General features: G+C 44.4%; 2 protein-coding genes across 3 annotated transcripts; both read left to right on the plus strand.

The window, feature by feature from the left end:
* Nucleotides 1–1,397: 1,397 nt before the first annotated feature.
* LOC108444031 (tripartite motif-containing protein 16-like) lies at nt 1,398–11,562 on the plus strand. Of its 2 annotated transcripts, XM_037533571.1 has the most exons (6): nt 1,398–2,018; nt 2,335–2,430; nt 6,677–6,910; nt 7,100–7,259; nt 10,407–10,460; nt 10,794–11,562. In XM_037533571.1, exons 1-6 carry the CDS (start codon nt 1,434–1,436, stop codon nt 11,318–11,320), a joined length of 1,656 nt encoding a protein of 551 aa, XP_037389468.1. In that variant the 5' UTR covers nt 1,398–1,433; the 3' UTR covers nt 11,321–11,562. The 2 variants fall into 2 exon arrangements, with proteins under 2 accessions (XP_037389468.1, XP_037389469.1); XM_037533572.1 differs by lacking the exon at nt 10,407–10,460.
* A 6,673-nt stretch (nt 11,563–18,235) lies between these two features.
* LOC108437037 (tripartite motif-containing protein 16-like) lies at nt 18,236–23,203 on the plus strand. Its single transcript, XM_037533708.1, has 6 exons — nt 18,236–18,491; nt 18,788–18,883; nt 21,092–21,325; nt 21,515–21,674; nt 22,303–22,359; nt 22,671–23,203. Exons 1-6 carry the CDS (start codon nt 18,429–18,431, stop codon nt 23,201–23,203), a joined length of 1,143 nt encoding a protein of 380 aa, XP_037389605.1. The 5' UTR covers nt 18,236–18,428.
* The last annotated feature ends 460 nt before the right edge of the window (nt 23,204–23,663 follow it).

Consider the following 23,663-nt stretch of genomic DNA (forward strand, 5'->3'; position numbering starts at 1 on the left):
CATGTAGCTCCTTCGGGCTGGGGCCGGCCGGGCACCATGAGTGAATGCCCGGCCACCAGACGCTCGCTGGCGAGCCCCTCCCCCAAGCCTGGCTCCAGGGTGGGGCCCCGGTAACCCTGATCCAGGCAGGGTACACAAGTCCTTCCTTTTTGGTTTCATAGGGGTGATTGTGTAATAGTACTGTTTGGTAAATTGATAGTAACAGCTTCAGAAGTGAAAATACTAATAACTGTGGTTAGTTATACTGGATTACAACATCACTGGAGCCAAGTTTGATTCCCAGCAAACTTCTTTCCTGACTGCAGCACTGAGGAGCTCAGACCCAGACTGGTAGTGTAGACCTGCTCTCATTGGGTGGGAAAGGTTTCATCTGGGTTTGAGTGACTCATGTCTGCAGTCTATCAGCTGAGATACTTTTACAGCAAGTGAACATGTTTTGAGGTGGTTGTGGTCATCTTGCACATCCTTCTTAGTGCAGCTGAGGTATAAAAATATATTAAACTGAACTGTCTCCATTTTTAACACCCAAAACTGAAATATCAATATCATTGAGTTTTACATGTCACATCAGCACCAACAACATTTTGTGGTATCCATAAAAAAAGCAAATGCAAGACCCTCAGAAGAGACAGAGCATCAGGTCAGTTTATCAGTGCTGTATTGAAGTTGTTACACCTGCACTGACTGAATTCTCTATGCTTCCTCAATAACTGTTATCGCACACACAATGTTCTGCCTTTAAACTGTTATTGTTTTTAAACTCTTTCTACAGGAGAAAATCAACAGGAGACGTTTCCTGCTAAAAGTTTCAACCAGTGCAAGTTTGATTTCTTTTGTGACGTCACCAGCATGTCAGCTGACATAAAGCAGAAGCACTGATCAAATCTTAATGTTCAAGCACTGATTCACACCCACCCACCAGTCCCTCTGACCCCTAGAACAGGACCATGACCCCCCTAATTACCAGTGAAGAACACTACATCACTGGTTCTCAATCCAGTCCTCAGAGTAGCACCGTCCACAGTGCATTTTGAATGGAGAAGACAAGACAATGTAAACACAGACCTTAGAACTCACTGGCTGAGTGTAGCTAATCCAGTCTATTTATGATTAGATGAGCAGTTTTTCTAACATTACTGGACTATAAAAGGGTTTATGGTTCTGCAAATGAATCCAAACCCACACTGCACACAGTTTAGTCCCCAAAATATGAGGAAACAGATTTGAAGATTAACTGGCCATGACGTTTTGTCAAAATTCTACCTAAAAATTCTGACTCTGTCACTTCAGCCTCTCTGTTTGTTCCTCATTCTTATCATTCTCTCTTTCTCCACCCTCAATAGAACACTTTAACCTACAGGAGCACACCCAGCTCAGAGTAAACGAAACTGATCTCAGAGAGCTGCTGTCTCTCCGTCTAGACGTGCAGGACAATGGCCAGTATTTCAGTAGATCACGACGAGCTGAGCTGTCCAGTCTGTCTGGATCTGCTGAAGGATCCAGTGACCATCCACTGTGGACACAGTTTCTGTAAGGTGTGTATTAATGGCTGCTGGGATCAGGAGGATCAGAGGGGGGTCTACAGCTGCCCCCAGTGCAGAGAGACTTTCACTCCAAGGCCTGTTCTACGCAGAAACAACATGCTGGCTGAAGTGGTGGAGAAACTGAAGAAGACAGAACTCCGGGCTGCTCCTCCTGCTCCCTGTTACGCTGGACCTGGAGATGTGGAGTGTGATTTCTGTACTGGGAGAAAACTCAAAGCCATCAAGTCCTGTCTGACGTGTCTGGCCTCCTTTTGTGAAACTCATCTTAAACCTCACAGTGAAGTTGCTGCACTGAAAAAGCACAAGCTGGTCAAAGCCTCCTCACAGCTACAGGAGAAGATCTGCTCTCAGCACGACAAACTGATCGAGATCTACTGTCGTACTGACCAAAGCTACATCTGCTATTTATGTATGATGGAGGAACACAGAGGCCACGATACAGTCTCAGCTGCAACAGAGAGAACCGAGAAACAGGTGAGAACTAGAAATCATTTGGGTTCAGTTCAGGCTAATTGGGTTTGTAGTCTAGAATGAGCTTCATTAATCAGGTAAACAGTTTAAACTGATCTTTCAGGTCTTGAATTCAAGCAGTGAGTTTTCAGAGAAACTTTGCGTGAGGTAGTTTTCAGCAAACGGTCAGACCAGTCAGTGATCATGTGACCAGCCAACACCCGTCTTCCTGTCTTACAGTGATCACAGGACAGTGTGTTATAACTGTATAAACCTATTTCACATCTTTAACTTTGCAGGTCTTAATTTACACAAACTCATCAAATGTCTTTGTTCATAGAATCAGCTGAAGGAGATTCAGAGTAAATTCCAGCAGAGAATCCAGGAGAAACAGAAGGAGCAGCAGGAGCTGAAACAGGCTGTGAAGACTCTTAAGGTGAGAACTGAGCAGAGATTTGGTGTTTCAGAGCTCAGTCAGTCTCTCCTCCACAGTGTGGACAGTAAGTCATCTAGAATCACAGTAAGAGAGGAAATGAAGGTTCAGCTTTAAAGGAACTGTTTGGTGAAAAATCTGATTTACATTATTTGACTTATTAATCACAGTATCAGGTGATTGGCAGCTGATTTGTACATGTATTCAATCCACTAGGATGTAGGTAATTGTATATAGTGTAGGGGAACCGTATAGTACATCGCTCACAGCCAGCTGTTACCTGCTCAGTGGTGTCAGAGTGTTGACAGCACTGGTGTTGTGTCGTTCATTGATTACTGGTGATCTGACTTTATGGCTGTGTTCAGACTCCCAGCCTAGATCTGATTATTGGCATAATCAGATTGTATCCAGATTTATTTGTGATAGTCTGGACACAGAAAAGCCACATAAAATCTGATTTTTGCAAATCAGATCCAAACCATATTTGGAAGTGGTTTGAAATGCGATTCCAATCTGATTTTTACAGATGTGTCTCAGTCTGGACGCTCAAATCAGATTGTGAAGTGTATTTTGTGTCACTCACAAGGCGACAAACACGAACGTGGTCAAATCCAGAGTGATGAATGTGCTGGGATTCAAGAAGAGCAGTTCATGGTTTTTCCAGATAATTCTGAAGGGTTTGGCGGGAGAGATGATGTACCTCCATTTTTCATGTTTGAAATAAGCGTCACCAGCTTAGCTACATATTTACTGACACATCGTTGTCATGGCAACCTACACAGAAAGGCTGGTAATGTCTGGACACACAAATCTGATCTGATTGCTTGCAAATAAAAGTAAAGTGTTTCACTTTTTATCGACTGCTGTACGACGAGACTGTGACACTAATGTATGCGTCTTTTAATGAATCAGTCACTGTAAACTACAACATATAAAGTAAAACTAAATGTTTCTTAAATGTCTGTTAAAAGCTTCTACTCTCCATGTTTAAGCTGTATGTAATGCCGGGGAGCAACCATGCGACACATACGCTGACCACAACTACAGAAAAACAGACCAGGCAAAACTACAGACAAGCATAGGGCTTAAATACAGAGACAAGGAATGTTAACAAGACAAAGGTGATAAACACAGGTGGTACAATCAAGGGCAGGGTCTGGAAACAAGGGGGCAGGACCGGGAAGAAACAAAACAAGGAAGCACATGGACGACTGGGTGGGGCCAGTTGTGACGCTGTAACATTAACTGTCGCCCTGAATGATGAAAAACACATGACATCTGATCTGACTATTCAATCCGAGTCACATATCCATAAATCTGATTAGAATCAGGTTAAAAATCACCTGCCCTTTCAGAAAAAGGTCGTAAACTGTCACAGTGGTGCTGACAAGGGTCCAACTTCAGTACCTTTAGTCAGGGAGCACAAATGTATCATATTCTACTGCAAGTACATCTTGAAGTTGTATTGACTCCACACCGTCCGTCTCGTCTCCAGCCTTTTATTTTACTGCTCGATTTAAAACATTCGGTCATGAAAAGGTAATAATGTGTCTTTTTCCTGGGAAAAACGTATTTAAAGGTACACAGTTAGACATTAAAACCGCTGTTGTAGCTTCATATTTTTTGCACCTTGTTGACTGAAATACGAACCTGCACAGCGCCTTTTTCTCCAGTGGTAAACAAATGTGGCTTGAAGTGGCTTTTTTCATTCAGACTGCAGGAAATCTGTTCAGCTCAAATCAGATCCAACAAAAACTCACCTTTGGGCTGTCTGGCTGAAAAAGGCCTGATAGACATGTTTATGTGGTTTCTGACACTGTATGACACACTGTTACCTGTAAACACGGACAAAATAATGTCACATAGTGTAACGAGGAGCGAGGTAGCGGACGCAAGTGCGGAGCTAAGCGACTTTTATTGAGGGCAAATCCAAAATCAGGGTCAAAGAGCCAACACGAACAGATTGAGGGTAAGACATGATAAACAGCTGGTTACGGCAAACAACACCAAAACGACAAGCATACAACGACCAGCGAAAACAAAGGGCAAACACAGGGCTTAAATACACAGAACAATGAGGGACAGGTGAAAACAATCAGGGGCGGAGTTACAAAACCAAAACATGAGCACATGGACAGGACTGGGAGGGGCCAACCGTGACAGTACCCCCCCCCCAAAGGCACGCACACCGAGGCGTGCCACACATAACCGAAAACAAAACAAGTAAGCAAAACCCAGAAAGACAAAACCAAACTAGACAACAGGCACAGACTCAGGAGCAGAGGCAGAAACGGGCACAGAGGCAGAAACGGGCACAGAGGCAGGACCACAAGAGGCAGGACCACAAGAGGCAGGACCAGACACAGACGGAGACACACCAGACACAGGAACAGAAGAAACAAAACGAGGACAAAAAACGGAGGGAGGACGAGGAGGCACAACACAAAACGACGCCGACCGAGAGACGACTGGAGACACAGGACGAGGAAAACAAGAACGAACAACAGACCACGCAAAAGACAGGGGAACAGGCACCAAGACAGACACAGGAACAGAAACGGGCACAGAAACAGAAACAGAAACAAAAGGAGACACAGGAACGGGAACCACAACAGGAACAGGAACCGAGACAGACACAACAGTAGGGAACAGGACAAAACCAGGGACCGAACAGGGCAGAAACAAAGGAACAGAAACAGACACAGGAGGCACAGAAGGACCACGGGGAACAGAGACAGAAACGGAAGGCCCAGGGGGAACAGACACAGGCGAGGGCGGGATGGGTGGGAACAAAGGGGATGTAACGTCCTCGGAGGCAGGCAGGCCTGCTACGACGTCCACGGAGGCAGGCGGGCCTGCTACGACATCCACGGAGGCAGGCGGGCCTGCTACGACGTCCACCAGCACTGGCGGCGGGTCCGGAGGCGCGGCAACTGGCGGCGGGTCCAGAGGCGCGGCGACTGGCGGCGGGTCCGGAGGCGCGGCGACTGGCGGCGGGTCCGGAGGCGCAGGCTTGCCGCGGGGTGCGGCCACGGGATCAGGAGTGCCGCGGGGTGTAGTTACGGGATCAGGAGTGCCGCGGGGTGCGGCCACGGGATCAGGCTTTCGGGCTGGGGACCTCTGCTCCAACCTGGAGGAACAGACAGACACTGGACCCACTCGACCGTTCCCAAGGCTCACTCGAGCGATAGGCAGCTCGCAGTGGCGCTTGCGAACGAGCCGAGTTCCAAAAAACGGGTCATCTGAATGCTCCTTCCGTCTCACCTCGACTTGCGCTGCAGGTCGTTCCTCCCTGCAGCGTTGTTCAAGCCGAGTGGACCCAAGGCGCTTATCTGAGCTCTCGTCGCCCGGACACAAGGCGGGAAGGTCCTTCGCTTTCCTGCGTGACCGACGAGACGCTCGTGTTCCCACAGCGCCAGGGGATTCACTCTCACTGGCGGGGCAGCGCTGGGACGTGGGTAACTCGGGCTGCGTGGAAACCGCCAGAGTTTCGTCCCAACGGAACTGCCACAAGCCAGTGTGTCGCTTACCTGCTGCGTCCATAGGCAGCTGGTCGTTCTGTAACGAGGAGCGAGGTAGTGGACGCAAGTGCGGAGATAAGCGACTTTTATTGAGGGCAAATCCAAAATCAGGGTCATAACGGTCCAGGGTCAAAGAGCCAACACGAACAGATTGAGGGTAAGACATGATAAACAGCTGGTTACGCCAAACAACACCAAAACGACAAGCATACAACGACCAGCGAAAACAAAGGGCAAACACAGGGCTTAAATACACAGAACAATGAGGGACAGGTGAAAACAATCAGGGGCGGAGTTACAAAACCAAAACATGAGCACATGGACAGGACTGGGAGGGGCCAACTGTGACACATAGCTACAAAAGTTTTCTTCTTTATTTTATAGATGTTATTTTCAGTGTCAGTCACTACAAACAAGACTATTCTACATGATTTAACAGCTCAGTGTGGTTTGTTAACTGTGAGAATATAGACATGCAGTTTACACCATGATAATAGAGATAAGCTTCCATTACATTTAAACTACAGTAAAGGTCATTTGGGGAAAAGCATATTTGATATTTTAACTTTTCTTTTAACCCTTTAAGATCCTGATTGTGACTCTAGATTTCCTTTAGTTTCATATTGTTACTGAAAAATTCCTCTGATAAACCTTGAGATGAATTAATAATGCGGCTGCAGTTTAAGAGGTGAAATGTTCCTCCATCTGGTGTGTCCTTGTCCTCACAGCGCTGTGCTCAGTCAGCAGTGGAGGACAGTGAGAGGATCTTTACTGAACTGATCCGCTCCATTGAGAAAAAGCGCTCTGAGGTAACAGAGCTGATCAGAGCTCAGGAGGAGGCTGAACTGAGTGGAGCTGAAGAACTCCTGGAGAAACTGAAGCAGGAGATCGCTGATCTACAGAGGAGACGCACTGAGCTGGAGCAGCTTTCACACACAGAGGATCACATCCATTTCCTCCAGGTAACAATCACTGATCTACAGAGGAACCTGCTCCTCATCCAGCTTCTAAAGCTCCTCTCAGCTAAAGTTCATTAAGGCAGCAGTAAATCTACCTGTCTGTGATCACAAGTCTGTCTTTAGTCTAACTGGAGCTCCTTCATTTCTCCTGTACTCCTTTATCTTCCTCCACTGCGTTTGTTCTCTCTGTAGAGTTTCCAGTCTCTCTGTGTCTCTTCTGGATCTGAGGACTCACCCAGCATCACTGTCCATCAGCACCTCTCATTTGATGGAGTGAGGAGATCTGTCTCTGAGCTGAAGGAGCGACTAGAGGAGCTCTGCAGAGAGGAGTTCAGTAAAATCCCTCCTCATGGTAAGAGGAGCTGTCCTGCTGTGGAGCATAAGGATGGAAATCTGTACTTGAACAGAGAGTAAAGAGGAAGTTTCCCAAACACAGTAGAAATGATCTAATCTGCTTTTATTCCTCTCGTTAGATGGAGAGAAAGAAAAAAGGAAGAAGGAAAGAGGGAATGTAATAGTGACCGATCTGTATTCATCAACTAAGAATTCTCATGTTTATGTATCTGTTATAAACATGAAATAATACTGTGATGAATATTAAGTGCTGTTTGTTTTGTCAGCATGTTTAAACATAAATGTGGCGTTTTTACAGAAACACAGTGACTCAACAACCTGTTCAGTTTTACAGTGACAGTCGACATTAGACACCCTTTAATATTCACTACTGAAATGGGAAAGATCTGAATAAACAGGAGAGAAATAGATTTTATCCTGGAATAATTGTTTGCTTTATTCTCCATGAATTTGGTACATAAAAAATCGTGTACCCTGCCCGGGAAAGGTTCACCGGGACCTACCCCTGGAGCCAGACCTGGGGGTAGAGTTCCACGGCGAGCACCTGGTGGCCGGGCAGCCCACGTAATCTGGCTGGGCTCAGCCCGAAGAGGCAACGTGGGGAGGCCATGTGGGCCCACCACCCGCAAGGTCCAGTATGGGGGAGCGGTGCAGTGCCATATTGGCAGTGGGAGATGGCGGGGAGGCCCTAGTTGGCCTAGGCCCCTGCAGCAGAAACTAGCTCTTGGTACATGGAACGTAACCTCACTGGGGGGGAAGGAGCCGGAACTTGTGCAGGAGGTTGAGAGGTACCAACTAGATATAGTTGGGCTCACCTCCACCCACAGTGTCGGCTCTGGAACCAAACTCCTGGATAGGGGTTGATCTCTCTCCTACTCAGGGGTTGCACAGGGTGAGAGGCGCCGGGCAGGTGTGGGGATACTCACAAGTCCCCGGCTGGTGACCAGGCAGTTGGAGTTTGTCCCGGTGGACGAGAGGGTCGCCTCAATGCGAATTAAAATTGCAGAGAGGAAAACTTTGACTGTTGTCTGTGCGTATGCACCAAACAACAGGTCAGAGTATTCGGCCTTCCTGGAGCGAGTGGGCGGGGTTCTGGAAAGGGTCCCGCCTACAGACTCCATAGTCCTACTGGGAGACTTCAATGCTCACGTTGACAATGACTGGGAGACCTGGAGAGGCGTGATTGGGAAGAACGGCCTGCCCGATCTAAACCCGAATGGTGAGTTGTTATTGGACTTCTGTGCCAGGCATGGATTGTCCATAACGAACACCAAGTTCGAACACAAGGATGTTCATAAGTGTACATGGTACCAGAGCTCCTTGGGTCAAAGGTCAATGATCGACTTTGTTGTCGTTTCATCTGACATGGGACCATATGTTCTGGACACTAGGGTGAAGAGAGGTGCTGAGCTGTCAACTGATCACCATCTGGTGGTGAGTTGGATCAGATGGCAGGGAAGACTGATGGTCAGACCCGGTAGGCCCAAGCGAATAGTGAGGGTGTGCTGGGAACAACTTTCAGAGGCCCCTGTTCGGAATGATTTCAACTCCCACCTCCGGGAGAGCTTTTCTCACGTCCCGGAGGAGGTAGGGGACATGGAGTCTGAATGGACCCTGTTCAAAACTTCCATTGTGGAAGCTGCCAGGCGTAGCTGTGGCCAAAAGCTTGTGGGTGCCTGTCGTGGGTAACCCAAGAACCTCCTGGTGGACACCGGTGGTGAGGGAGGCCGTCAAGCTGAAGAAAGAGGCCTTTAGGGACTGGTTGGCCCGAAGGACTCCCGATTCAGCAGATAGGTACCTACAGGCAAAAAAGGTGGCAGCTGCAACTGTGGCAGAAGCAAAATCCAGGGCATGGGAGGAGTTTGGTGAGGCCTTGGAAAAAGACTTTCATTCGGCCTCAAAGAGGTTCTGGACAACTGTCCGGCGACTCAGGAGGGGTCGGGGTGGCTGCGCCCAAGCTGAATTCGGCAAGGGTGGAGAAACTCTGACTTCAAATGAGGATATTGTCGGTCGGTGGAAGGAGCACTTTGAGGAACTTCTTAATCCGGGAGACGTGCCTCCCTCACGGGAGTCAGGGCCAGAGGCTTCTGGGGTGTCAAGTTCCATTTCCCTGGTGGAGATCACTGAGGTAGTTGGTAAGCTCCTCAGTGGTAAGGCACCGGGGGTGGATGAGATTCGTCCAGAAATGCTTAAGGCTCTGGATATTGTGGGGCTGTCATGGCTAACACGCCTTTGCAATATTGCATGGACCTCGGGAACAGTACCCTTGGACTGGCAGACTGGGGTGGTGGTCCCTATTTTTAAAAAGGGGGACCGGAGGGTGTGTGCCAATTATCGGGGTATCACACTGCTCAGCCTCCCTGGGAAAGTCTATGCAAAGGTGCTGGAAAGGAGACTCCGACCGATAGTTGAACCTCAGACTGAGGAGGAACAATGTGGATTCCGTCCTGGCCGTGGAACAATGGATCAGTTTTTCACCCTCTCACAGATTGTTGAGGGGGCATGGGAGTTTGCCAACCCAGTCTACATGTGTTTTGTGGACTTGGAGAAGGCTTATGACCGTGTTCCTCGAGATATCTTGTGGGAGGTCCTCTGGGAGTATGGGGTGCCGGGGCTACTACTCCGGGCTATCCAATCTCTGAGGAGCTCAGAGTAGAGCCGCTACTCCTCTGCATTGAGAGGAGCCAGTTGAGGTGGTTCGGGCATCTGATCCGGATGCCCCCTGGACGCCTCACGGTGGGGGTGTTCCAGGCACGGCCTACCGGGACAAGACCCCGGGGCCGCCCTAGGACCCGCTGGAGGGATTATGTCTCCAAGTTGGCCTGGGAGCGGCTTGGGGTCCCCGGGAATGAGCTGGAGGAAGTTGCGGGGGACAGGGTCATCTGGGATTCTCTGCTCTCCCAACTGCTACCGCGACCCTGTTTGGACTAAGCGGGCAACGACGATGATGATGATGATAATTGTTTGGGAATAAAATCAAGTTTATTCTTTGTGTTCTACTAAAAGACGACACACAAAATGACACTTTCCAGTTTTAACATGATCATTTGTTTATTTTCATCTGCATGACGTCTCACTCAGTCCCTCTTTTCTATTCTATTCTATTCTATTCTATTGACTGTGTTGGTCTGTTGTGTCTCCACAGCTGCAGCAGTTCAGATTTTATCCTCAGAACCAAAAACCAGAGATTTTCTGCAGTGTAAGAATAACAAACACAAACACACACACAAACACACACACACACATGCACACCCACACACTCACATGCAAACCATCACACACACACACTCACATGCACACACACACACACACACACAGATATAATTGGTGTGTCTGTACTGTTTAAATGTGATTGATCTGTTGTTTTTGGTGAACTTTATTCATGAGTCTAATTATTTCTCATTACTCGTAATTATTATTACTTATTTATGAGTCTAAATTATTTACATGGAAATGTTTAAAGATGAAAAACACTGACACAGAATTTTTATCAAATAAATCATTTAAATAAAATCAAATTTTCTCTTTTTAGATTTCTGTCAGCTGACTCTGGATCCTAACACAGCAAATCCTCGCCTCATTCTGTCTGAGAAGAACAGAGTGGTGACGTACAGTAATGAAGTCCAGTCATACTCTGACCATCCAGAGAGATTTAAGTACTGGGATCAGGTGTTGTGTAAGGAGAGTGTGAGTGGACGCTGTTACTGGGAGGTTGAGTGGAGCAGTGGAGGAGCTGTGTACATATCAGTCTCATATAAAGGGATCAGCAGGAAAGGACGGGGTAATGATTGTGTGTTTGGACGCAACAGTCAGTCCTGGAGTCTGCGGTGTTCTTCCTCTCTCGCTTTCCTGCACAACTACATTCGGACTGAGATCTCAGGACCATCATCCTCCAGAATAGGAGTGTATGTGGATCACAGTGCAGGAACTCTGTCCTTCTACAGCGTCTCTGACACAATGACCCTCCTACACACAGTCCACACCACTTTCACTCAGCCGCTCTACGCCGGGTTCTTGGTTTGTGGTGTTGGATCATCTGTGAGATTATGTGATAAATAATGATTTATCTATTAAATATGATCGTTACTTTATAGATACACTCAAAATATTATTTACACTGTTTGGTTTATGAACTGTGTTATTTTTTTAGTCTGAATCTTTAATAATTTTGGAGAAAATTGCCGACTCATCACAAATACAGTTCAGTCCAAAAAACCAAGCTGTTCAATTCATGTAGACGACCAGTCAAAAGTTTGGACACTGAACTGCGTATTCGTTTTTTATCATTTTAACCACATTTTTATTTGATTGTAAAAGTGTCCCTCCTCTCCCTTTGGGTTACAGCCTACGACGGCAAAGCTTGTCCAAATTCTCTGTGGCTGCTTTGGAAGAGTGCATTTGTGGGCATGGATTGTGAGTTAAGACTGAGGAATCTAGTCTTAATGAGTTCAGGTGTGCTCCTTCCGTCTTGTTCAACATGAGCTCCTGTGACATTCTGGAAATGTGCACAAGCTGAGTCGATACAGCCCGTATGAGTGTGTGCATGGCTGCATACTTGGGAATCCATGTTCTAGAATATTCTGCAGCTGGCGGTGATTGTGCTGTGATTTGATTTGGAGGTTAAATCCATGCTGGACTTGTTGTCCTGAACGACTTGACGCTTAAATAACTCAACAGGGTCCCCTCTCTGTTCACGGTGGCTGCAGATGGCATTTTGCTTTCTATTTAAAGTTCTAACGTTTCTCAGAAGAGTGGATCCGTTTTAGCGTCAGTGCTAACAGCCTGGTCGATGATGCCTATAATCAGGATGTCGAGAGAAATTATACCTGGTTGTCTTACAGTTTTCCCAAAACGCTGGTGTGTCTTTTGATTGTCTCCTGGCCAGGCCCATTTTCTGCTTTAGGTGGGGCTCTGTTATCTGCTGCCCTCTTGTGACCGTGGTGTGAACTGCAGATGAGTCAGGTTTTTATGTGAAAATAGCTCCTTTTTTCTATGATCATCACCTACAGTATCAGTCAAAGGTTAGAAGACACGAATGAAGGGTTTGTCTTTCTCGTTTTAGATCAGTAATGAAGACGAGAAAAATATAAGCATTAAAAAAAGCCTATTCAAGTTTGCACCTGTTCAACTTCTCGTTTATATTCGTCTTAGAAACAAATGTCAAGCATTGAAGGCCAAGCCGTAAGATCTGTGGTCCCCCAAACTACTTTCTTGTTGAATCTAGTTCCAACTACATCTGCTCCAGCTGATTAACTTCTTCAGGAGGCCTTGATGGGCTGGGTCAGATGCATTAGTGGCAGGTGAGGAAGGGGCAGAATGTTAGATGCAGGTTGGAAAGTAGATCTTTAGGAGGACAGTTGGTGACCACTGGGTTAAAAATGCCGTGAAAACCAATCCGCTGTGGTCAAACCTTTGACTTGAACCGTTTTACCTTTGATGGGAATGACTGTGGTGGTATTTAGTAGCTTCTGTTCCCTTAGTCTGCATCTAAACCTGTCCCAGAGCCTCTTTGGTACCTCTGCCTTTAATTCATCGGGAGTTCACTGCTCCCTGTTATTGAGCTTCAAATGCATAGCGTCAAGTTGGAAGGAGGCTGTCCCTGCTGTATGACGGGTGTATAGTCCTGTTCTAGAGTGCGAGCGGTGGCTGACCGTGTGGCTGCATCACTTCAGCTCTTGCAACTTCTACAACAATCACAGCAGCAAGACAGATTGTTCTTTTATAGTGAAGTAAATACAGAAATGCCGATGGGTGTTCATTCGTGCGTGTGAGATGTCTCATGTTTTTGGCTTTTACTCGATGGATGCTGTTTATTTTGATACTGAACAACATTTTTTTTTCTCCTTTCTTTTTGTGGATGGATTTGGGGTGAACTCAGTACCATGCATGATTGAAAACCCTTACTGGGAGAAAGGGTTGCCACTTTTCAGTATTTTGAAAATCATGAAATTATGAATAACATGTATTTAAAGATGTAAATGGTGTGAAATGAAAAGAAGCATCAGCAGAGCTTCTCCTGGAGGAGAGACAGGAGAGCTCTATGTGAGCTGTACCATAGACAATAAATCAGTCCTGTTACATGAATGAATGCGGTGATGCTCTGTTTGTTTTGCTTTTCCTGAGAAAGTGCTGCGCCCACGTACCAACTCAGTGATGGTGAGAGGAACCAGGGGCAGCGATGTCTACAGCACAAAGCCGTTGTTATATACTGACGATGGTAAAATCTCATAAAAATGGTAAATCCGAGAAGTTTCGATTTTCTTTGGGGGCTGTTTTGTGTTACGACACCCCCTGACTGCACCGCTCTCCACCCTGAATGAGTTTAAAAAATATTTTAGGGGGATTTTTTCTTTTCTTTTCATAACTACTGCAAAAGAATGTCTCCGGCATCTGGCAGTATTTTCATAAACATTTCAAAAGCTTGGATCCACCTAATTACTGAACCACTTAAGTATGCAGGAATCTTGACGTCTGTGGAACGTCCAGGACTTTGTACAAGATGAAACAACTTTGGACTAATAGGAAGCAAAAGTACATGAACGGCTAACCCGAGTATTTTAGAGATCGCATACAACCAGAACTTGATGCACACTGAGTATTTAGTTCACTCTCTTCAACATCTACACTTCTGTTTATCTTCTTAAGTGGACCAGGGCTGCCCAGAGTTAGACCATTAGGACTTTTCATGGCACAACAGACAGAGAACAAACTCTTTTATATGCTGTGTATAACTTTCAGAATTATCATCTCCAGGTATTTGGAAAACACAAACAACAATAAACAAATGTATTTGAGTAGCAATATAAAGAGTTGTTGATTCACCAAGTAAAATGACATAATAAATAGATTTTGTTTAAATGTCCAACTTCATACTTCGACTTTAATATATTAAGACACGGCGTCTTCAGCGATGCTGTGTATAATAATCATGTACAGCTGTCTTATTTCAAGGCTTTGCACTTTTCTGCTCGGTCTAGATTAAAAAACAAACAAACAAACAAACAAACAAACAAACAAACGCAGTTCATTCAGTGCAGCAGAGACGCAAACCGGCAAAAAATCTGTGGGAGGACAAACAAATGACTGGCGGGAGTTTAGACCAATCAGAGCGCTCGACTCCGCCTCTTGATCGTTGAAGCGCGAGCGCCGTGTTCTCCCGTTTAAAGCCGAACGCGACCGTTAGGAGCGGTTTACAGTGAGGGTCCCGGTCACGGCGCTGACGCGGGCAGGTTTATCGGGTTTGTTTAGCGAGTGTTAAACCTCGTCCAGACCGACTCTTACATTCCTTACCGAGACAGCGCCGCCCGCCTGGCGACGCGCTCAGCTCCCAGAAACGAGGATGTTCAGCTTAGCAGCCGCTCCCAGCAGCGCACTGTAAACACAGTGACCGCCCAGCTTCACATCTGGACAGCTGTCTCATCCCAGCAGCGCACTGTAAACACACTGAACAGTCAGCTTCACATCTGGACAGCTGTCTCATCCCAGCAGCGCACTGTAAACACAGTGACCCCCGAGCTTCACATCTGGACAGCTGTCTCATCCCAGCAGCGCACTGTAAAAACAGTGACCCCCGAGCTTCACATCTGGACAGCTGTCTCATCCCAGCAGCGCACTGTAAACACAGTGACCGCCCATCTTCACATCTGGACAGCTGTCTCATCCCAGTAGCGTACTGTAAAAACAGTGACCGCCCAGCTTCACATCTGGACAGCTGTCTCATCCCAGCAGCGCACTGTAAACACAGTGACCGCCCAGCTTCACATCTGGACAGCTGTCTCATCCCAGCAGCGCACTGTAAACACAGTGACCGCCCAGCTTCACATCTGGACAGCTGTCTCATCCCAGCAGCGCACTGTAAACACAGTAACCGCCCAGCTTCACATCTGGACAGCTGTCTCATCCCAGTAGCGCACTGTAAACAGAGAGGGGCAGTAATTTGTTATTTACTCTAGTAACACTGGTGGATTTGTACATTCCAGAGTATTTTTAAAATGTTCTTTGTGCTTTACATTAATTACCTACAGTTTATTCAGCTACATTTTAGTCAGTAATACATAATGACTAGTTTGTTTTGTGTTGAAGTTCATTCTTATTCTTTGCTGTTATTGTATTGCTGCATTTACCTCATGTGTCTGTTTTGTTTTAGATGTTTCTCATCAGAAATCATCTGGAGCTGAGCAACTGGTGAGACTCAACTTTAAAAATGTTTCAATACAACTAGATGAGTGCCAGACACATGTTTAGATTTGGTGGGTATTTCAAACAAATATATTTCTTAACATATTTATTGTAGCACAGAAGAGCAGAATGTTTAGGTCAAGCTGGGTTACTGGACTCAAATATCTGTGCTTTATTCCTTCAATTCATTAATGTTATTTGCCATTACAGCTGTGTTCAAAATATTGATATGGCAGTATCACCAACATTGTATCCGTATTTATGAATTGACTTCTTCACGGTGCTGTAATGTGTGATACTGCAAGTCTCAGAGCCCTGCAGCATGTGGTAATTGAGTTTAGCTCTTATTAATAATCATTTAATATAATAATTCTCTGTGAGAGAGATTAGAGGCATTGAACCCTTCAAACGTCTGGTTCTTGTCACCGCCACTGTGAACAACTCTGACTCTGTCAGCTTTTCCACAACGGACCATTTTATATCAAACTACTTTTTTGCATCTTAATGATGAAATTTTGCTTAAAAATGGTGAAATTCTCTTTCACCACAGCTTTTAACAGCTACAGATATCAGTACTAAGCTCACACCTGTCTCAACAGCAGATGACCGTTTCTGTCACATGTTGACTGAGGCATGTTAGAGGATGTAAACAATAGAATTGTGAAATATCTAATCAGCTTTGTTGTTTTCAGTCCTTCCGAAGGAACATCCTCTCTTTAGGCCTCATGCAGTGTGGTGGCAGTCCGTATCATTCTCACCACTCAACTGTGCTCTTACCCAAGTGGCGTCATCCTGATGTTTCTTTCACATCAGCTATGCGTGTGAGCTGGGTGCCACGCTGGAGTTCATGCATAGGTATTATTTAAAGCCTTGTCCCGTTTCTTTGTGTTTTAGATCAGGATAAGTATGAATACTGTACATTATATTCTACTCATAAAGGGAATATATAATGTTTTCCCTTTAATTTAGTGTGTTATGTAGCTTTTTGATGAAGATACAAAGCTGAAAGTCCATGCCAGAGGGAGAAACTCTCTCCCACAGAAACCACTTTTCTCAGCTACCTGAGGGCCGGAGCTCCCCACCCCTTTTCCCTTTGTTACAAGATGAAGTAATCCCATAACACAATCCTTTTGCCCACCTACCAGCGAGCTCGGCATGCCCTCACACAGCACAGTGCATCGCATCTACTGGAGGCCGTGTATTGGTGGAACCACTCTGGCGTTTAACCGGTCAGAACCAAGTGAGCGAACTGACTAATCAGAACATACTGGGCTCATCAGGATGGAGGGGCTTAAAGACACAGGAGCTCTAACGGAGCGTTTCAGACAGAGGGTGAGTAGAGATTTGCAGTAGGAGAAAAATAATGTTTCTGCAACACGGCTATCAAATATAGTACACCCCAAAAATAAAATGATGAACATTGCAAATTAGCATAATAGGTCCCCTTTAAATTCAGCCTGCTTGTGTTTGCAGATCCAAAAGTCATTTCAAATCTTAAAATTGATTTTTCAACAAATGCATTTTCCTCATATCTCTGACAAAGAAGAATATCAGCAGACCCTAAAGCCAGATTCATTGGTTTGTGTTTGCCCTTGTCTGTAGAACACGTCACGTGTGATGACACTATTGTATTGTGCATATAGACAGTTGTGAAAACAATAAACAGTAAGTGTAATCTATATTTCTGAAACCTATATGGGCGCTTTTTCATGGGCTATGCTTTGGATTGCAGAGTAAATGATTTGAGTGTAGAAGTATTCTACAATTTTAACAGATTAACAAGGAAATACAAAACTGTAAAATCGTGATTTTCCATACCCCTTTAAATTACATTATTGTTATTTATGTGTATTTATTATTATTCTTGTTCTCCTTCTTCTTATTATTATTATTTTAAAAGTTTAAAAAATTAAGCAACTATAAATAGTATAATAGTTCTTCTTTCAGCTGCTCCCTTTAGGGGTCACCACAGCGGATCATCTGCCTCCATCTTGCCCTATCCACTGCCTCCTCTACTTTCACACCAACCATCTCCATGTCCACCTTCACTACATCCCTAAACCTTCCCTGAGGTCTACCTCTTCTCCTTCTACCTGGCAGCTCCATCTCCAACATTTTTTGCCCAAAATATCCACTATTCCTCCTCAACACATGTCCAAACCATCTCAACCTGGCCTCTCTGGCTTTATCTCCAAACTGCTCCACCTTCACTGTCCCAGTATAACAATAACAGAACCCACTGATGTTCAACTTGCAGTTCTTCATTTGGTTGCACTTTATAGATGAGGGTTTCAGCAATAACAAGCTTCAAGCTATGAAATGCTATTGTACTGGAGGTGAAAATGGATGGTGTCCATTCTCAAACAAAAAGGTTTAGCCTAGTGAATTCATTAGCTGAGTTAACCAGGTGGAGTGAGATATAGCTAGAAATATCAACAGGCTAGGTAGCTACCAAGTTAGGTAATACTTTACATAATAGTTGGCATAATAACTAGCTAATGTTTCATAACCTTGAACTTTTGGAGGCATTTTAATCCAATGGCTGATCTGAATGGCTCTACAAGTTTGATTATTTCCCCCCTCCTCTCTTTCTCCACCCTCTCTCTGTGACACATTAACCAGCAGAAAACCAGGAAGTCCCTCCTCCTCAGTTCAGAGAAAACGAAACTGATCTCAGAGAGCTGCTCCCTCTCCGTCTAGACGTGCAGGACGTCTAGGACGTACTCCTCCTGCTCCCCGTTACGCTGGACCTGAAGATGTGGAGTGTGATTTCTGCACTGGGAGAAAACTCAAAGCCATCAAGTCCTGTCTGACGTGTCTAGTTTCCTTTTGTGAAACTCATCTTAAACCTCACTATGAAGTTCCTGGACTGAAAAAGCACAAGCTGGTCAAAGCCTCCTCACAGCTACAGGAGAAGATCTGCTCTCAGCACAATGAAGTGATCAAGATCTACTGTCGTACTGACCGAAGCTGCATCTGCTATTTATGTATGATGGAGGAACACAGAGGCCACGATACAGTCTCAGCTGCAACAGAGAGAACCGAGAAACAGGTGAGAACTAGAAATCATTTGGGTTCAGTTCAGGCTAGAATGAGCTTCATTAATCAGGTAAACAGTTTAAACTGATCTTTCAGGTCTAGAATTCAAGCAGTGAGTTTTCAAACTGTGCGTGAGGTAGTTTTCAGTAAACAGGTCAGACCAGCCAGTGATCATGTGACCAGCCAACACCCGTCTTCCAGTCTTACAGTGATCACAGGACAGTGTGTTATAACTGTATAAACCTATTTCACATCTTTAACTTTGTAGGTCTTAATTTACACAAACTCATCAAATGTCTTTGTTCATAGAATCAGCTGAAGGAGATTCAGAGTAAATTCCAGCAGAGAATCCAGGAGAAACAGAAGGAGCAGCAGGAGCTGAAACAGGCTGTGAAGACTCTTAAGGTGAGAACTGAGCAGAGATTTGGTGTTTCAGAGCTCAGTCAGTCTCTCCTCCACAGTGTGGACAGTAAGTCATCTAGAATCACAGTAAGAGAGGAAATGAAGGTTCAGCTTTAAAGGAACTGTTTGGTAAAAAATCAGATTTACATGATTTGACTTATTAATCACAGTATCAGGTGATTGGCAGCTGATTTGTACATGTATTCAATCCACTAAGATGTGGGTAATTGTATATAGTGTATAGTGTGGGGAACCGTATAGTACATCGCTCACAGCCAGCTGTTACCTGCTCAGTGGTGTCAGACTGTTGACAGCACTGGTGTTGTGTCGTTCGTTGATTACTGGTGACCTGACTTTATGGCTGTGTTCAGACTCCCAGCCTAGATCTGATTATTGGCGTAATCAGATTGTATCCAGATTTATTTGTGATAGTCTGGACACAGAAAAGCCACATAAAATCTGATTTTTGCAAATCGGATCCAAACCATATTTGGAAGTGGTTTGAAATGTGATTCCAATCTGATTTTTACAGACGTGTCTCAGTCTGGACGCTCAAATCAGATTGTAAAGTGTATTTTGTGTCACTCACATGGCGACAAACACGAACATGGTCAAATCCAGAGTGATGAATGTGCTGGGATTCAAGAAGAGCAGTTCATGGTTTTTCCAGATAATTCTGAAGGGTTTGGCGGGAGAGATGATGTACCTCCATTTATCATGTTTGAAATAAGCGTCACCAGCTTAGCTACATATTTACTGACACATCGTTGTCATGGCAACCTACACAGAAAGGCTGGTAATGTCTGGACACACAAATCTGATCTGATTGCTTGCAAATAAAAGTAAAGTCTTTCACTTTTTATCGACTGCAGTACGACGAGAATGTGACACTAATGTATGCGTCTTTTAATGAATCAGTCATTGTAAACTACAACATATAAAGTATCTCCATGTTTCAGCTGTATGTAATGCCGGGGAGCAACCACGAGACACATACGCTGACCACAACTACAGAAAAACAGACCAGGCAACAACTACAGACAAACACAGGGCTTAAATACAGAGACAACGAATGTTAACAAGACAAAGGTGATAAACACAGGTGGTACAATCAAGGGCAGGGTCTGGAAACAAGGGGGCAGGACCGGGAAGAAACAAAACAAGGAAGCACATGGACGACTGGGTGGGGCCAGTTGTGACGATGTAACATTAACTGTCGCCCTGAATCATGAAAAACACATGAAACCTGATCTGACTATTCAATCCGAGTCACATATCCATAAATCTGATTAGAATCAGGTTAAAAATCACCTGCCCTTTCAGAAAAAGTTCGTAAACTGTCACAGTGGTGCTGACAAGGGTCTGACTTCAGTACCTTTAGTCAGGGAGCACAAATGTATCATATTCTACTGCAAGTACATCTTGAAGTTGTATTGACTCCACACCGTCCATCTCGTCTCCAGCCTTTTATTTTACTGCTCGATTTAAAACATTCGGTCATGAAAAGGTAATAATGTGTCTTTTTCCTTGGAAAAACGTATTTAAGGTACACAGTTAGACATTAAAACCGCTGTTGTAGCTTCATATTTTTTGCCCCTTTTTGACTGAAATACGAACCTGCACAGCACCTTTTTCTCCAGTGGTAAACAAATGTGGCTTGAAGTGGTTTGAAGTGGCTTTTTTCATTCAGACTGCAGGAAATCTGTTCAGCTCAAATCAGATCTGACAAAAACTCACCTCTGGCTGAAAAAGGCCTGATAGACATGTTTATGTGGTTTCTGACACTGTATGACACACTGTTACCTGTAAACACGGACAAAATAATGTCACATAGCTACAAAAGTTTTCTTCTTTATTTTATAGATGTTATTTTCAGTGTCAGTCACTACAAACAAGACTATTCTACATGATTTAACAGCTCAGTGTGGTTTGTTAACTGTGAGAATATAGACATGCAGTTTACACCATGATAATAGAGATAAGCTTCCATTACATTTAAACTACAGTGAAGGTCATTTGGGGAAAACTGAGCATATTTGATATTTTAACTTTTCTTTTAACCCTTTAAGATCCTGAATGTGACTCTAGATTTCCTTTAGTTTCATATTGTTCCTGAAAAATTCCTCTGATAAACCTTGAGATGAATGAATAATGCGGTTGCAGTTTAAGAGGTGAAATGTTCCTCCATCTGGTGTGTCCTTGTCCTCACAGCGCTATGCTCAGTCAGCAGTGGAGGACAGTGAGAGGATCTTTACTGAACTGATCCGCTCCATTGAGAAAAAGCGCTCTGAGGCAACAGAGCTGATCAGAGCTCAGGAGGAGGCTGAACTGAGTGGAGCTGAAGAACTCCTGGAGAAACTGGAGCAGGAGATCGCTGATCTACAGAGGAGAAGCACTGAGCTGGAGCAGCTTTCACACACAGAGGATCACATCCATTTCCTCCAGGTAACAATCACTGATCTGCAGAGGAACCTGCTCCTCATCCAGCTTCTAAAGCTCCTCTCAGCTAAAGTTCATTAAGGCAGCAGTAAATCTACCTGTCTGTGATCACAAGTCTGTCTTTAGTCTAATTAGAGCTCCTTCATTTCTCCTGTACTCCTTTATCTTCCTCCACTGCGTTTGTTCTCTCTGTAGAGTTTCCAGTCTCTCTGTGTCTCTTCTGGATCTGAGGACTCACCCAGCATCACTGTCCATCAGCACCTCTCATTTGATGGAGTGAGGAGATCTGTCTCTGAGCTGAAGGAGCGACTAGAGGAGCTCTGCAGAGAGGAGTTCAGTAAAATCCCTCCTCATGGTAAGAGGAGCTGTCCTGCTGTGGAGCATAAGGATGGATATCTGTACTTGAACAGAGAGTAAAGAGGAAGTTTCCCAAACACAGTAGAAATGATCTAATCTGCTTTTCTTCCTCTCGTTAGATGGAGAGAAAGAAAAAAGGAAGAAGGAAAGAGGGAAAGTAATAGTGACTGATCTGTATTCATCAACTAAGAACTCTCATGTTTATGTATCTGTTATAAACATGAAATAATACTGTGATGAATATTAAGTGCTGTTTGTTTTGTCAGCATGTTTAAACATAAATGTGGTGTTTTTACAGAAACACAGTGACTCAACAACCTGTTCAGTTTTACAGTGACAGTCGACATTAGACACCCTTTAATATTCACTACTGAAATGGGAAAGATCTGAATAAACAGGAGAGAAATAGATTTTATCCTGGAATAATTGTTTGGGAATAAAATCAAGTTTATTTATTGTGTTCTACTAAAAGACGACACACAAAATGACACTTTCCAGTTTTAACATGATCATTTGTTTATTTTCATCTGCATGACGTCTCACTCAGTCCCTCTATTCTATTCTATTCTATTCTATTCTATTCTATTCTATTCTATTGACTGTGTTGGTCTGTTGTGTCTCCACAGCTGCAGCAGTTCAGATTTTATCCTCAGAACCAAAAACCAGAGAAGATTTTCTGCAGTGTAAGAATAACAAACACACACACACACACACACACACACTCACTCACATGCACACACACACACACACACACACACACACACACACTCACACACACAGATATAGTTGGTATGTCTGTCCTTTTTAAATGTGATTGATCTGTTGTTTTTGGTGAACTTTATTCATGAGTCTAATTATTTCTCATTGCTCGTTATTATTATTACTTAATTATGAGTCTAAATTATTTACATGGAAATGTTTAAAGATGAAAAACACTGACACAGAATTTTTATCAAATTAATCATTTAAATGAAATGTAATTTTCTCTTTTTAGATTTCTGTCAGCTGACTCTGGATCCTAACACAGCAAATCCTTACCTCATTCTGTCTGAGAAGAACAGAGTGGTGACGTACAGTTATAAAGTCCAGTCATACTCTGACCATCCAGAGAGATTTTACTGGTACTCTCAGGTGTTGTGTAAGGAGAGTGTGAGTGGACGCTGTTACTGGGAGGTTGAGTGGAGGAGCAGTGGAGGAGGGTCTGTGCGCATATCAGTCTCATATAAAGGGATCAGCAGGAAAGGACGGGGTAATGATTGTGTGTTTGGATGCAACAGTCAGTCCTGGAGTCTGCGGTGTTCACCCTCTCTCAGTTTCTGGCACAACAACACTCAGACTGAGATCTCAGGACCATCATCCTCCAGAATAGGAGTGTATGTGGATCACAGTGCAGGAACTCTGTCCTTCTACAGCGTCTCTGACACAATGACCCTCCTACACACAGTCCACACCACTTTCACTCAGCCGCTCTATGCCGGGTTCTGGGTTTGGGGTGTTGGATCATCTGTGAGATTATGTGATAAATAATGATTTATCTATTAAATATGATCGTTACTTTATAGATACACTCAGAATATTATTTACACTGTTTGGTTTATGAACTGTGTTATTTTTTTAGTCTGAATCTTTAATAATTTTGGAGAAAATTGCCGACTCATCACAAATACAGTTCAGTCCAAAAAACCAAGCTGTTCAATTCATGTAGACGACCAGTCAAAAGTTTGGACACTGAACTGCGTATTCGTTTTTTATCATTTTAACCACATTTTTATTTGATTGTAAAAGTGTCCCTCCTCTCCCTTTGGGATACAGCCTATGACGGCAAAGCTTGTCCAAATTCTCTGTGGCTGCTTTGGAAGAGTGCATTTGTGGGCATGGATTGTGAGTTAAGACTGAGGAATCCAGTCTTAATGAGTTCAGGTGTGCTCCTTCCGTCTTGTTCAACATGAGCTCCTGTGACGTTCTGGAAATGTGCACAAGCCGAGTC

This window comes from Pygocentrus nattereri, chromosome 23 (assembly GCF_015220715.1).
Source record: "Pygocentrus nattereri isolate fPygNat1 chromosome 23, fPygNat1.pri, whole genome shotgun sequence".
NCBI lineage: Eukaryota > Metazoa > Chordata > Actinopteri > Characiformes > Serrasalmidae > Pygocentrus > Pygocentrus nattereri.

Bases quoted from the DNA above. Each gene is read 5' to 3' on its own strand.
- LOC108444031 (XM_037533571.1), top strand. From the start codon at position 1,434: ATGGCCAGTATTTCAGTAGATCACGACGAGCTGAGCTGTCCAGTCTGT. The intron at 2,431-6,676 runs GTGAGAACTGAG...TTGTCCTCACAG, and splicing joins AGGCTGTGAAGACTCTTAAG to CGCTGTGCTCAGTCAGCAGT. The intron at 7,260-10,406 runs GTAAGAGGAGCT...GTGTCTCCACAG, and splicing joins CAGTAAAATCCCTCCTCATG to CTGCAGCAGTTCAGATTTTA.
- LOC108437037 (XM_037533708.1), top strand. From the start codon at position 18,429: ATGATGGAGGAACACAGAGGCCACGATACAGTCTCAGCTGCAACAGAG. The intron at 18,492-18,787 runs GTGAGAACTAGA...CTTTGTTCATAG, and splicing joins CAGAGAGAACCGAGAAACAG to AATCAGCTGAAGGAGATTCA. The intron at 21,675-22,302 runs GTAAGAGGAGCT...GTGTCTCCACAG, and splicing joins CAGTAAAATCCCTCCTCATG to CTGCAGCAGTTCAGATTTTA.